This window comes from Gorilla gorilla, chromosome 7, assembly GCF_029281585.2.
Source record: "Gorilla gorilla gorilla isolate KB3781 chromosome 7, NHGRI_mGorGor1-v2.1_pri, whole genome shotgun sequence".
Lineage (NCBI taxonomy): Eukaryota > Metazoa > Chordata > Mammalia > Primates > Hominidae > Gorilla > Gorilla gorilla.
The window spans coordinates 90,461,138-90,474,783 of NC_073231.2; the positions used below are offsets into that span (position 1 = coordinate 90,461,138).

The following is a 13,646-nucleotide window of genomic DNA, read 5'->3' on the forward strand; positions in this document are numbered from 1 at the left end:
AAATTGTAAACATGATTTATAATGTCTTCATAATTTTGATCTGTCATATTACCCAGAATTAACCATTCTTATTAGTAGGTATATAAGTTTTTATGTTTTTTTCCTATTTCATACAATGAATATATATTCACAAATGTGTGCCCCGTTGTTCTTTATTTTAGTAGCTTCCAGATTATAATTATCAGAAAAAGTCAGAGAAATGGGCAGTTCCACGCTTTTTACACTGTGAGGGGTGTTTGGAAGCACCTACCTGAGCCTTGAGGATTGGTGATACAAAAGCCATAAAAGGCTTCAGGGAGTAGCTGGGAGCTGACCTAGGAACTCCGGGACTCAAAAGTCAGATGTCATCAATATATATAAAATTTAAGAATTTAAGGTTATATTATACCTCTACTTAGAACAACGTTCAGACACCTACAAGATCCTGCCTAGTCTGGCCCTCCTTCCTCTGCCACCTCGTCTATGCACTCCCTCTTAGATGACTCCAGTCTCACTGACTGTCTTTCAGCACTCTCACATGCCCTCTCCTCCCGCCTCAGGGCTGCTGCACAGGTGTTTCCTGCTGCCTGAAATGGACTTCTGCACATGTGTGAAAACACACACACACACACCCCACCACCACTACTGCACCACACATACACAAACACACAACTGGCCACTTCTCCAAACCGTCTGGTCTTAGTTTTTTTTTTTTTCCTTCTTTTAGATGTTTTTGTAGGCAGAACAGTGGTCCCTCAAAGATGGTCATGTCCTAATTCCCAGGACCTGTGAATATGTTCAGTTACATAGGAAAGGGGAACTAAGGTCAAAGTTGCTAATCAGCTGATTTTAAGATGGGGAGATTTTTCTCTTTTTTTTTTTTTTTTTTTTTTTGAGACGGAGTCTCGCTCTGTCACCCAGGTTGAAGTGCAGTGGTGTGATCTCGGCTCACTGCAACCTCCGCCTCCCGGGTTCAAGCAATTCTCCTGTTTCAGCCTCCCTAGTAGCTGGGACTAAAGGTGCCCACCACCATGCCCAGGTAATTTTTGTATTTTTAGTAGAGATGGGGTTTCACCGTATTGGTCAGGCTGGTCTCGACTCCTGACCTCAAGTGATCTGCCCGCCTTGGCCTCCTAAAATGCTGGGATTACAGGCATGAGCCACCATGCCCAGCCAAGATGTGGAGATTTTTCCTGGAATATCTGGCTGTGCCTGTTGTAATCAAAAAGTTCTTCAAAGTGGAAGAAGGAAGAAGAGAGTGAGAACCAAAGAGGTGGAAGCTTGAAAATGACCTTTCTGCTGTTGGAAGAAGGGGTCATGAGCCAAGAAGTGTGATAGCCTCTAGAAGCTGGAAAGGCAAAGAAATCGATTCTTCCTTAGAGCAACTAGAAGGAGCACAGCCTTATCAATATTTTGATTTTAGCTTAGTGAGATCCATTTCGGACTTCTGATCTATAGAACTATAAGATAATAAATTTGTGCTACTATTCAACCATTAAAAAAAAAGGAAATCCTATCAGTTTTTGACGCCATAGAAGAACTTGGAGGATATTTTGCTAAGCAAATAAGCCAGGCACAGAAAGACACATGATCTCATATATAGAATCTAAAATAGTCAAATTCATAGAATCTAAGAATGGGATAGTGGTTACCAGGAGCTTGGGGAGATGTTGGTCAAAAGATACAGAATTTCAGTTAGACAAGAATAAATTTGAGAGATCTAATGCACATCGTGGTGACTATAGTTAATAACAATGTATTGCCTTCTTGAAAATTGCTAAGAAAATAGAATTTGAGTGTTCTCACCACAGAAAAAAAATGATCAGTATGTGAGATAAAGCATGTTAACTGGCTTGATTTAGCCATTCCACCATGTATACATATTTCAAAACAACATTTTGTAAACAATATATATAATTTTTAATTACCAATTTTATTTAAAAAATTTGTTTTGTCTTAAACAACTACATTTCTGGTCATTTGTGACAGTTAGCAATGGAAACTAAGGGAATAAAGTGTATACAGATGCTTGTCCTGACTCTCCTTAATCTGAAGTGACTAAAGCAGGTTCGTGCTTATTCTCAGCAGCCTGGGTTTTTGCCTTACTATCCTTTATCACAATATGGAATTATTTATTCCTTTGTTTTCCCATGTTTCGCTGTGGGCCAGGGACTGTCTTCTGTGTTACCAATGCTGACCCAGCCAGTCCATTATAAGCTTTCAACAAATAGCTATTAGTTTTGAGTTAAGTGAGAGGACATTCCTAGTCAGCAAGACAGTGTATGTCAGAGCCAAGAGGTAGAGAAACATGTGGGTACATTTGAGAGGCTATAAATCAGATGACTGTTGTATGAAGAGAATATTGGATTGCAAGCAGATTTACAGGCCTAAACTAGGTTAGAGGCAGGGACAATAAGAAATGGAGAGATTCTGGTGACTTCACATTGTGGAAGTGACAGAACCTGGTGCTGAGTCTATGTGAATAGGAAAGTGGAAGTGACAACCTGGTGCTGAGTCTATGGGAATAGGAAAAATTATCAATGACTGCCATATTGCTGGCTTGGTAAACGGAGTAGATAGTGGTGATTTTCACTTAGAAGTTATCAAAAGGGAGAAAGAATTGAGAGGAATGGTAAATTCAATTCTGGACATGAATAAGATGCCTGTGGGACATCCTAGGGTAGGTCTCTGGCAGCCTATCGGAATTATAGGTTTGGAACCCAGGATAAAGTTGAGGGCTTCCTGTTTGACTTGGATATGGTTGATTTATGAAGTTTATGTAAGGAAAATGGTTTTTAGCCGAAAGAGGAACAAGAATGGAACTCTGAAACACTAGTAGTTCAGTAGCAGAGGGCAGAAGAAAGGGAAAATAAGAGAAAAGCCTGAGGGTATGGTAACACCAAGACTAGAGAATGATGAGGGAGTAGCCAACCAGTGTTGAGTGCTACAGAGGATGCAACAGGACTTAATAGTGTCCACTGGTTTTAGTAACAGAGGTAATTAATGTTCCAGAAAACATTTTGGGCTTTTAGACAGTTTATACTAAAGAATTACTGGAGCAGAGCATAATAATCGTTTTTAAGTCCTTTACTTAATGTTGTCAAATTACAAAAAGATGAAATTAGTTTTCAGTCCAATAGCAGCATATGATTGTGACCAACCATCTCACAGCATCAGAATTAGCATGGTATCTCTGAGTTTATGTCCTGACTTTATAATATTTAGTGCCCTTGGGCAAGTTACTCAGCCTTGGTTTCCTCTTTTGCAAAAATGGGACAATAATATTACCTACCTCAGGTGGTTATGATTAAAGAAGTTATCAAAATGAGTTTTTATTTTTAAAGCACTTAAACAGTATCTGGCACATAGTAAATGCTACATTGAAGTGTTTGTTGGGTAACTGACAGATACGTAGAGAGATGGATACATACATGTATACATACATACATAAAATAAATGTTGGGTATTCTAATTTTTTAATATTTTACAAATTTGAAAAGTAACGAATAGTATTTTTTTTCAGTCAACTTTGTATATATACTTTACATACATTAAAATGTTCCTGGCCAGGTGCAGTGGCTCATGCCTGTACTCCCAGCACTTTGGGAGGCCAAGCGGGCAGATCACTTGAGGTCAGTAGTTCGAGACCAGCCTGGCCAGCATGGTGAAACCCCATCTCTACTAAAAATAAAAAAATTAGCTGGGCCTGGTGGTGGGTGCCTGTAATCCAGCTACTTGGGAGGCTTAGGCAGGAGAATTGCTTGGACCCAGGAGGTGAAGGTTGCAGTGAGTGGAGATCACGCCACTGCACTCCAGCCTGGGTGACAGAGAATCCATCTCAATCGATCAATCAATCAATCAATCAATAAAATGCTCCTATTTTAAGCAAACAGTTAAATTAGTTTTGATAAATACTTGTACCTGAATGACCATCACCTCAACCAGATGTGGAACATTCTCATCACCCCAGACAGTTCCCTTTTGCCTCCTCCCAGTCAGCCCTCAACTTCATCCTCAATCCCAAGCAATCATTGCTCTGCTTTCTTTCCTGTGAATTAGAATACCCTTTTCTAGAGTTTCATGTCAGTGAAGTCGTACCATAGGTACTCTGTGCTTAGCTTCTTTCACTTGGCATGTTTTTGAGATTCATTCATATTGTTGCATGTACGAATGGTTCATTCCTTCCACTCCCCGAGTGGTGTTTTGTTTTATGGATGTACCACACTTTGCTTATGAATCCATTTACTCTACTAAATGTATAGTTTTGGTTGTTATGAATACTGCTATGAATTCATGTATAAGCCTTCATATAGACACATTTTTATTGTTTTGGTGTGTATTCCTTTGATTATTATTCCTTTATTAACTCATTAAAAGTTTGAAAACTTTTTCAAGAATGTTAACTTTTTTTGTTTTTGTGAGTTCTATCTTTTGTCCGTGTTTAATTTGTGGTTTTATGTTTTCTTTTATATGTTTTAATTATTGAGATAGTCAAATCTTTTTATTTCTTCTATATATGTAACATTTATAAGTTCCCATGAAGGAAATTTTTGACATTTTGCTGTATATGCATGTATGTTTGTGTATGTGTGTGCCCAGTAATTTTGGGAGTTTTAATCAGTTTTGAGAATGGGCTATTCGGCAGTTAATGAAGACAGCTAACATGAAAGTTAGGGTAAACTCAAATCATAGTTCATATTCACTATAATTTCTTCAGATTTTTTAGATTATTTTAAAATCCATGTACATTCTAGTAGATTCTGTCTAGTACATTTTTCTTGAATATGACAAGTCTAGGTTCCTGACACCATTCGTTATCCTTTAGGCAATGAAATTTTGTGTATAACTTAGTTTTCTGATTAACTTAGGTTTATCTCTTTGTTGTTTTTTTGTTTGTTTCTCTTTTTTTTTTTTTTTTTTTTTGAGACGGAGTCTCACTCTGTCACCCAGGCTGGAGTGCAGTGGTGCGATCTCAGCTCACTGCTACCTCTGCCACCCAGGTTCAAGTGATTCTCCTGCCTCAGCCTACCAAGTAGCTGGGATTACAAGCGCCTGCCACCGCGCATGGCTAATTTTTGTAGTTTTAGTAGAGACAGGGTTTCACCATCTTGGCCAGGCTGGTCTTCAACTCCTGACCTCATGATCCACCCTCCTCGGCCTCCCAAAGTGCTGGGATTACAGGCATGAGCCACCGTGCCTGGCCCTGTTATTTATTATTATTATTATTATTTTTTTAATTTTTAAAATTTTTGTAGAATTTAATACCACACCCGGCTATGCCAGACACTCTTCTATTTCAAATATTATACTCATTTAATCCTCACAGCAACAATATCTTCATTGTTATCTTACAGATGAGGAATTTGAGGCTAAGTAGCTTGCCCAGGGCCACACAGCTAATAAGTGGGGTCTACCTCAGAGCCCATGTTCCTAAGCTTTATGCTGTGTTGCTGACAGGGTGAGGTTAAAATATGGAGGCCGGGCACGGTGGCTTACGTCTGTAATCCCAGCAATTTGGGAGGCCGAGGTGGGTGGATCATGAGGTCAGGAGTTCGAGACCAGCTTGCCCAACATAGTGAAACCCCCTCTCTACTAAAAATACAAAAATTAGCCAGATGTGGTGGCATGCACCTGTAGTCCCAGCTACTCAGGAGGCTGAGGCAGGAGAATTGCTTGCACCCAGGAGGCGGAGGTTGCAGTGAGCCAAGATTGTGCTACTGCACTCCAGCTTGAACAACAGAGCAAGACTCTGTCTCAAAAAAAAGAAAAAGTAGGTGCAAATCTCAGTAATAGAATAGCAGATTCACACTTAATCTTTCTCCTGTTTTAGGAAGTTAATACTTAAAAGAATTATTATTTATTTTTTCCTTTTTGAGACAGGGTCTCACTCTGTCACCCAGGCTAGAGTGCAGTGGTGCAGTCATGGCCCACTGCAGCCTCAACCTCCTGGGTTCTAGTGACTCTTCGACTTTAGCCTCCCAAATAGCTGGGACTGCAGGCACGTACCAACTTGTCTGGCTAATTTTTAAAAATTTTTTTTGTAGAGATGGGGAGCTTTCTCTGTTACCCAGACTGGTCTCAAACTACTGGGCTCAAGCAATCCTCATACCTCAGCCTCTCAAAGTGCTAGGATTACAGGCATGAGCCACTGCATCGGCCAAGAGAATTTTCAAAGTATGCAATTGAAAATGTAGGCAAGCAGTCTCTAGATCTTAATAATTTATAGGTTTCTGAGGTTCAGCATTATTGTCCTAGTTAAAGAGGCACTTTATCAAATATCTTTTTTTCATTTGAGTCATCTTTGATGATTTCTGTTGGTAAGACAATAGAAATGAATTTCCTTTTTTAAAAGTTTATACAAAGTTTATTAAAAATTTTTTTTTTTTTAAATTTAAAGCTTATGCATTTCAAAAACATCAAATACAGTAGCAGTTAGTTTGGAGTGACAAGACGACCCCTGAAGATTTTTTAAGGAGAGATTTCCTTGTGGTAGAGTAGTGACTGGGAATTGAAACATGCGGCTCCTGGAGGGAGCGCTTTGCGTCTTTAAAGTAAGTTATTTATTCTTTTATATTTAATTTCCTTATTGATTTGGTAGCCCTTACAGACCCATTGAAAACACATAGTGGCCACCTCCAGGAACTATTTCCTGTTTGCTCCCACCTTAAGTAATCTCTCATTTTTCTATCTCTTATAACATTTTGTCTACTTTAGGTACTATTTCATTTTTTAAACCTCATTCTATAAAGTGTTGGTCACAATCCCAGAGCTTTAGATATGTATGCAATTTTTTGTTACTGTTTATTATTTTTCAATAATAAGTGGAAATTAAGATCTTTCTGTTTTTTCAGGCCATTTTATACACTTGATATGAAACTTCCTGTAGACCATTGTTATTTGAATTGCTTCTTCAATGCAGTTATATAACTTGGAAACTTTTGGCTGTGCACCAAATTTATTTAAAGTCATTTGAAATCATATAAGTCCATTTAAAAATGTTTTACCACAAATGTATTTATGAATATGCAGTTAATGCTAAATTCCACCTTGATCATTCATTAGCTTTGTGGATCTGTTTCCAGTATAACAGGGAGAACACTAAAGCTGCCATGAGCATTAAATTAGATAATGTCTCTGTAAGATTCTATTACACAATTATCCTGTTACTGGCTTATAAAAGGTTCCTCTTAATTGTGGATTGAAATAAAACATTCTGCATTAACATCTAAAGATATAAATTATCTTTAACAGTGTTTAAAATTAAGTAATAATTAGTCCAAACCTCATCATGAAATAGATCAACATAAAGTACCATGTGGCTCAGTTGAAAGCAAGTTCTTTCAGTTTTTATTTTAATTCTCATTAAAATATAGGCAATTTTGGAGCATCAGTTGGGGTCCTTCCCATCTTCTTTTCAAGTGGAACTGATTGGTTTTATATAGTACTTCTGTTGCACATTTTTTATTTTGGGATTCTGGCCTGCTTCATCATAGTGTTCGTTTCTGAATCACAGTAGCTAAACTATTGAGTGCATATGTATTGACTTTTGTGATTTTGGAAGACAGCAAATAAAGTACCTGCTTTGCAGGTGAAGAACCTGAAAGACAGGATGTTTCCTATTATTGTTTTGATATTAGCCTTTTTAATACAACATCATGGTCCATCAGAAGAACAACCCTGAGCCAATGAGCCTTAGCTAATCCTAACTCAAATAAAGCTACCACATGATGTTTCTCCCTATCCAGAGTTAACACTGGGTCTTAGTGGACTCATTTGTTCAAATGAAGGGACGTGGCCTCATGATTATTAAAGCCGTTTTTAGCACTTATGGACTACCTATCTCAGCTTTCCTGGTTCATTTGTCTTGAGCACCTCTTAGAAGCATTGCAGACTTTAATTTTGTTCCACCTATAGACATTGCTTTGTTCACCTTTGTTTATCATATTTTTAGAACAGGATTTAATATTTGGAGGGGAGATCTAATTCTTTCAGAGGAATATTTTTGTTTGTTTTTTTCTGTAAACTGAGTTAATGTGATACAATTAGATGCTTCCTTTATGGCTGTATAGGTAAAATCCTATGAGAGTAAATGTAGCCTTTTAAAGTAAATGTGATTAAGAAATATATATACTTATTCAACAGTTACAGTGGCGAGCATGGGTTGGGAATGGTGACTTGCTTTGCTCTCCACCTACCCCTTGTCTGTACCCAGGCAACTGCCCAGGGCTCGAGGAAAATGCAAAATAATGCTGATAGGTCTCACTTTAAATTCATGATCGCCAACTACAAAGGGGCCAGTAGTGCTGTCCAGCATTCCTTCCATGCTACCTATTGTCTTGCTTTTTTATATGAATATTTCGTACTTTCTTCTCTCCTCTCAACCATTAATAGTTCCTTTCCTTTCTCCCCGATCCCAGTGCTGATGAGAGAATAAAAATCAACCAGAAGGAAATGTCTAACCTTTCTCCCTACCTGGTCTACTAATGTACCTATATCTGTACCCAGGTACTCTGCTGGACTTCAGTTATTAATATGCCCTGTTATTATCTAAGGACAATCCTCACTTATTGAATTCACATCCTGCCTTGCCTACTTATGGCCATCTCTAGCAGTCGTCCCTTCTCTCTTCTGCATTGTTAATGATTCCTCTTTCTTCTTTACCAGATCATTCCTATCAGCATACTCACATGTTGAAATAGCTCCCATCTTTAAAAGGAAAAAAAAAACTTCCTGGAGACCCCACAGTTCCCTAAAAATATTGCCCCATTTCTCCTTACCTCTTTGCAGCAGAACTCTTCAAGAGTTGTCTATTCTAGCTTTCTTTCCATTCTTTCTTGAAATTTCTCCATTAAGACTTTCAGCCCCACCTCTCTGCCAAAACAGCTCTGATCAAAGTCACCCATGATCTTTCCAAAGGCAAATCACTGATCAGTTCTAACTTGCTCTGACAGCAATACTTGATATGGTCACACTTTCTTACACTCTCTTCCCTTGGATTCCAAGACCCCACACTTTCTGATTTTCTTCTGACTTCAATGGCAGGTTGCTCCCTCATTTCCTGGACCTTAAACTTCCCCAGAGTTGGTTCTTAACCTTCCCTTATATGCTCACCTCCTATGTCAAACTAGTGGATTCCATCTTGTGGTATAAACTGTCTATTCGCTGAAGACTACTGAATTTATATCTCTAGCTTGGATCTCTCCCCTAAGCCACACACTCTCGTGTCCAGTGGTCTTGCTCTCTCCCTGTGGATGTCAGAAGGTTCAAGGCCAGTTTCTTTATTTCCAGTGCTCCAAACTGGTTCCTTCTGTAGTATACCTTATTTGTAATTGCTCTTATCAAAAACTGAAGTCATTTCTGATTCCTCTCTAGGGACCTGCTGCTTGCCATACCTTCAAAATATATCCAGAATGTTAACATTTTTCACCATCTTCATAGCTACCCCTCCATCCAAGCCACTACCATCTCCTGCATGGATTATTGCCATCGCCATCTTGTTGGTCTCCTTTCCTGTCTTTATCTCCTTTTTCCATTTTCCCTCTCATTTTTCTGCCACACTGGCCTGCCTGCCTCTCCTTGAAGAAGCTAAGCACCCCTCACACTTCAGAACCTTTGTGCTTGCTGCTTCCTCTGCCCAGAATGCTCTACCACCAGACATTCACAGGGGTCTCCTACTCCATTCAAATGTTCAAACGTCACCTTGTCAGAGAGCTCTTTCCCTGAAAATCCTATTTGATATAGCACCTTCCTCTTGCCTGCATTCTCTCCAAACATAATTATTTGTATATTATTAACTTCCCTCTCTTCTTTGAGGGCAGGGACTTTGTTCTGTCACATCTATATCTTTAAGACCCAGAACCAAGCCTGGAACATTTTGGTGTTAAATGAATGGAGGAAGGTAGTGGTGATGGTGGTGGTGGTGGGGGTGGAGATTCATGGTATTATTCTGTTAGATATTAAAGCCCCAAATTAGTTTTTAAAGAATTCACACACAACTTTTTCAAACACTATATAAAACAAGGTAAATCTGTATACACACAAACTTTAACCAATCTTAAACACAGTCTTACCCACGATCCATTTCAACCTGTATTTGATGATGAGGCTGACTAGCCAACATTTAAGTAATCACTATACAGTAGACATTGCGGTAAGATTATCCAGTTTAATTCCCACAATACTCCTTTCAGTATATGTTATACCATTTTATGAAAAAGGAAATGAGGCTTAGTGAGCTTACGATGAGGCCAGCTGAAGATAGGAAGTGGCAGCCCTGGGACTGGATCTCAGTGTGTTTAGCTTCAGAACTTCTTAAGAATGATGGGACTGGCTGGGTGCCATGGCTCACACTTGTAATCTCAGCACTTTGGGAGGTCGAGGTGGGTGGATCATCTGGGGTCAGGAGCTCAAGACCAGCCTGGCCAACATGGTGAAACCCCGTCTCTACTAAAAATACAAAAATTAGCCAGTCGTGGTGGTACACACCTGTAGTCCCAGCTACTTGGGAGGCTGAGGCAGGAGAATCAGTTGAACCCAGGTGGTGGAGGTTGCAGTGAGCCAAGATCACACCACTGCACTCCAGCTTCGGCAAGAGAGGGAGACTCTGTCTCAAAAAAAAAAGAATGATGGGACTTTCTAAAATAAAAGCCTCCTGGAGATTCTTTTACATATGATCTGTACATGTTAGTCATTTATATGTTTACATACTTAAATAGTAAAGTATTTGAGAAATAATGTTTAGTTTTAGAAACTAGGGGTTAAATGTTGTGATTGTTAAGCAGTAATAAATGTAAATGATAAACAAGACACCTTTTTAAAACTTTGAGCTAAAAATTAAATCTCATGGCACTTTGCCTAATGACCTAAGCTAGATCTTGTGGTCTGGTTCATACAAACATGTTCTGATACCAAAACCAGAGTGCTGTTGCTATGGCTGTGAATGCTTTTCTGTGTGAGTACATAGATACCAGTAACACAGAGCCATGGCTTGGAGTTCTCTGAGTTACTTCTCTAGAGAGAGGAAAGTGAGAAATGAAACCTCAGCTTCAGATTTGTACCGTTAACTTTGCAGTCGTGTATTGCTCTTCATAAAAACAGCCTCGAAGTCAAGAGTAAAAATTCTATGAAGGTTGATAAAACAAGAAGGGAATTGCTAAGTACAAGGGAAGAAGGTATCAATGAAACAAACCATGGCTAGTCCTGCTGTTAATTTTCTGGTTCTCTAGAAGGGACAGTGCCAAGTTAGAGTTGGGGAACAAAGAGCCCCACTCTCCTGCTTTTCCTTCTTCTGCCACATCCTGCTTATTCTCCTGGTCCACTGAGGCATGAATCCCCTTCTTGAGGAAGACCTGAATGATGGGACAGCAGTAACCTGGGGGTTTTGGTGGCACATACAAAAAAAATGTGTCTGAGAGAACTGACATTTCTCTTAAGATCCCAAATGCCTGTACAGTGAATATAGCTGTCAGTGGCACCTTCTCCAGGGGGAAGGCAGGTCCAGATTGCAAACACTGTGCTGAGCTAGGTTTTCACAGAATCAAGAAAGTAGTGATGCTCTCTGGGAGAGCTGTTAGCAATTATGCGAAGCTGGGAGAGCTGTTAGCAATTATGCGAAGCTAAATCCTGTTCATTTAGATATTTTAGATAATGTGCTGAAAATTGTCAGTAGAGACACAAATATTTGTAACTACCATGGATCTTAAAATGTGGCTCCACATTCAAAATAGGCTATTGTCTAATCCACTCTGAAAACTTCTTTGAGGTTCTCTTTGTTCTTTTGGGAACACACATCAAAAATGTGAATTGGAACTAATCAGAGGAATTGTTTGTTGAATTCATAACATGATAGCATATATTGTTTTGTTGATCTTATCTAATGTGAATGCAGCTACCAAGTTTTTGTATAATAGTTGCTAGTGCAATCTTGAGCTATTGATTCTGATTTCTTGCTGATTTTATGCTTTGTATTAGGATGGCATGATTCATTCCTCTGTTTTCATTATTAATTTAAAAATGTAGATATTTATTTCAAGGTATTATAAGTGTGCATATAGTTCAGAATTTCCAAGTGTCTTAATTACCAAAATAAATTGCTGAGATGTAATTCTTTAAAATTTTAAAAAATAAGTAATGCGTCTTTAGATGAGACTGTTTATGAACAGAGAAATAAGATAGGAGGTGACATGGATAGGCAATTAGTAGCTCCTCCTCAGGATTAGTCCATAAGGTGACACAAAGTATTCTTACTGTGTTCTTTTATTTTTGCAGGCTTTGTGTCATGACCTTAATTTCTTTTTCTGTTCCAACATCTGCTAGCTTTTAAATGGAATAATTTCTTTGGTATTTGCAGTGTTTGGGAGATGCTTTGAACATGCTCAGCTATTGTCCCCAAGCAACTGACTGGGTCAAATTTGAGATTGGACTTGCTGTGGATTTAATAATCAACCCTTTTTGGCTTTAAAATATGACTTGCCCTTTGTTTGACTGTTCTCGTTGTCTTTCCTGAACAGGCTGCTGATACTTTGGCTGTGAGGCAAAAAAGGAGAATTTATGATATCACCAATGTCTTAGAGGGAATTGACTTGATTGAAAAAAAGTCAAAAAACAGTATCCAGTGGAAGTAAGTTACAAACCAGCACCCTCTTCTGAAACCTTTATTTTTCTTCTCAGTGCTCTGTAAAATTTGACCTTCCCAATGTTTCTATCTCCCAAATCCTCTATTTCAGTCAGGCCCCTCAGCTTTCCCTGAACACACCTTTCTGGGCCTCTGTGTCACTCCTGTGTTGGGTGTTCCCTTGCTCTCTTGGATGTTGGGTTTTCGCTCTTAAAATTCAAATCTTACTTTCTCCCTCAAGCTATTACTCATTTGGCACACATTGCATACTGTCTTGTATTAATCTCTTCCTAACTCTTTACCTGTCCTTGAGAGCAAGAACTACTTTCATAGGAATTTGTACTTTGTAAATAGTAATTAATTGAAACGCATGTTGTCATTAATTGTGGCCTGGTTATACGTTTGAATGTAACAATTTCTGTTCTTCTAATGTGTCCCCTTTGACCATAGTTTTTGTCTTGTTTTGTTTTCGCCAAAATTCCACCAAAACATTAAAATGTTGTAATTTATTTTACCAGCACCTCAGTCACAACCTGAGACTGCTAGGTGTGACTGCTGAGCACACTCTTTTGGTACCCAGTCACCAACCAGTCTGGCCTTCCAGATGACAAAAAAACACTGTAGGGAAGATTGAGAATTTTTGTAATTTGGTTGTTCTTGTCAATAAATTTTCTAAGCAAGAAGTATGGTGTTTAAAATTTTTAAGGATTTTAGTGCTTGATTTTAAGAGTGTAAAGACGTCTGTCTTGAATATATTACTAAATAAGTCAGTTTTATTACAGTAAAAATTAAGTGATATTAACCTAGATCTGATACTGAGGATATTAATTCTCATATGTTTTTAAGAGGTGTAGGTGCTGGCTGTAATACTAAAGAAGTCATAGATAGATTAAGATATCTTAAAGCTGAAATTGAAGATCTAGAACTGAAGGAAAGAGAACTTGATCAGCAGAAGTTGTGGCTACAGCAAAGCATCAAAAATGTGATGGACGATTCCATTAATAATAGATATCCTTTTAAATAACTTATGCATATACATATAGCTTTGGAATAT

General features: G+C 38.5%; 1 protein-coding gene across 2 annotated transcripts in view; it reads left to right on the forward strand.

The window, feature by feature from the left end:
• The window catches only part of E2F5 (E2F transcription factor 5), a 37,197-nt gene that overhangs the window by 12,301 nt on the left and 11,250 nt on the right, over nt 1–13,646 (forward strand). For both annotated transcript variants that reach the window (XM_004047214.5, XM_019032727.4), the window contains exons 2-3: nt 12,489–12,598; nt 13,439–13,600. In XM_004047214.5, coding sequence (XP_004047262.2) covers nt 12,489–12,598; nt 13,439–13,600 — 272 coding nt within the window. The remainder of the gene's footprint in view (nt 1–12,488; nt 12,599–13,438; nt 13,601–13,646) is intronic.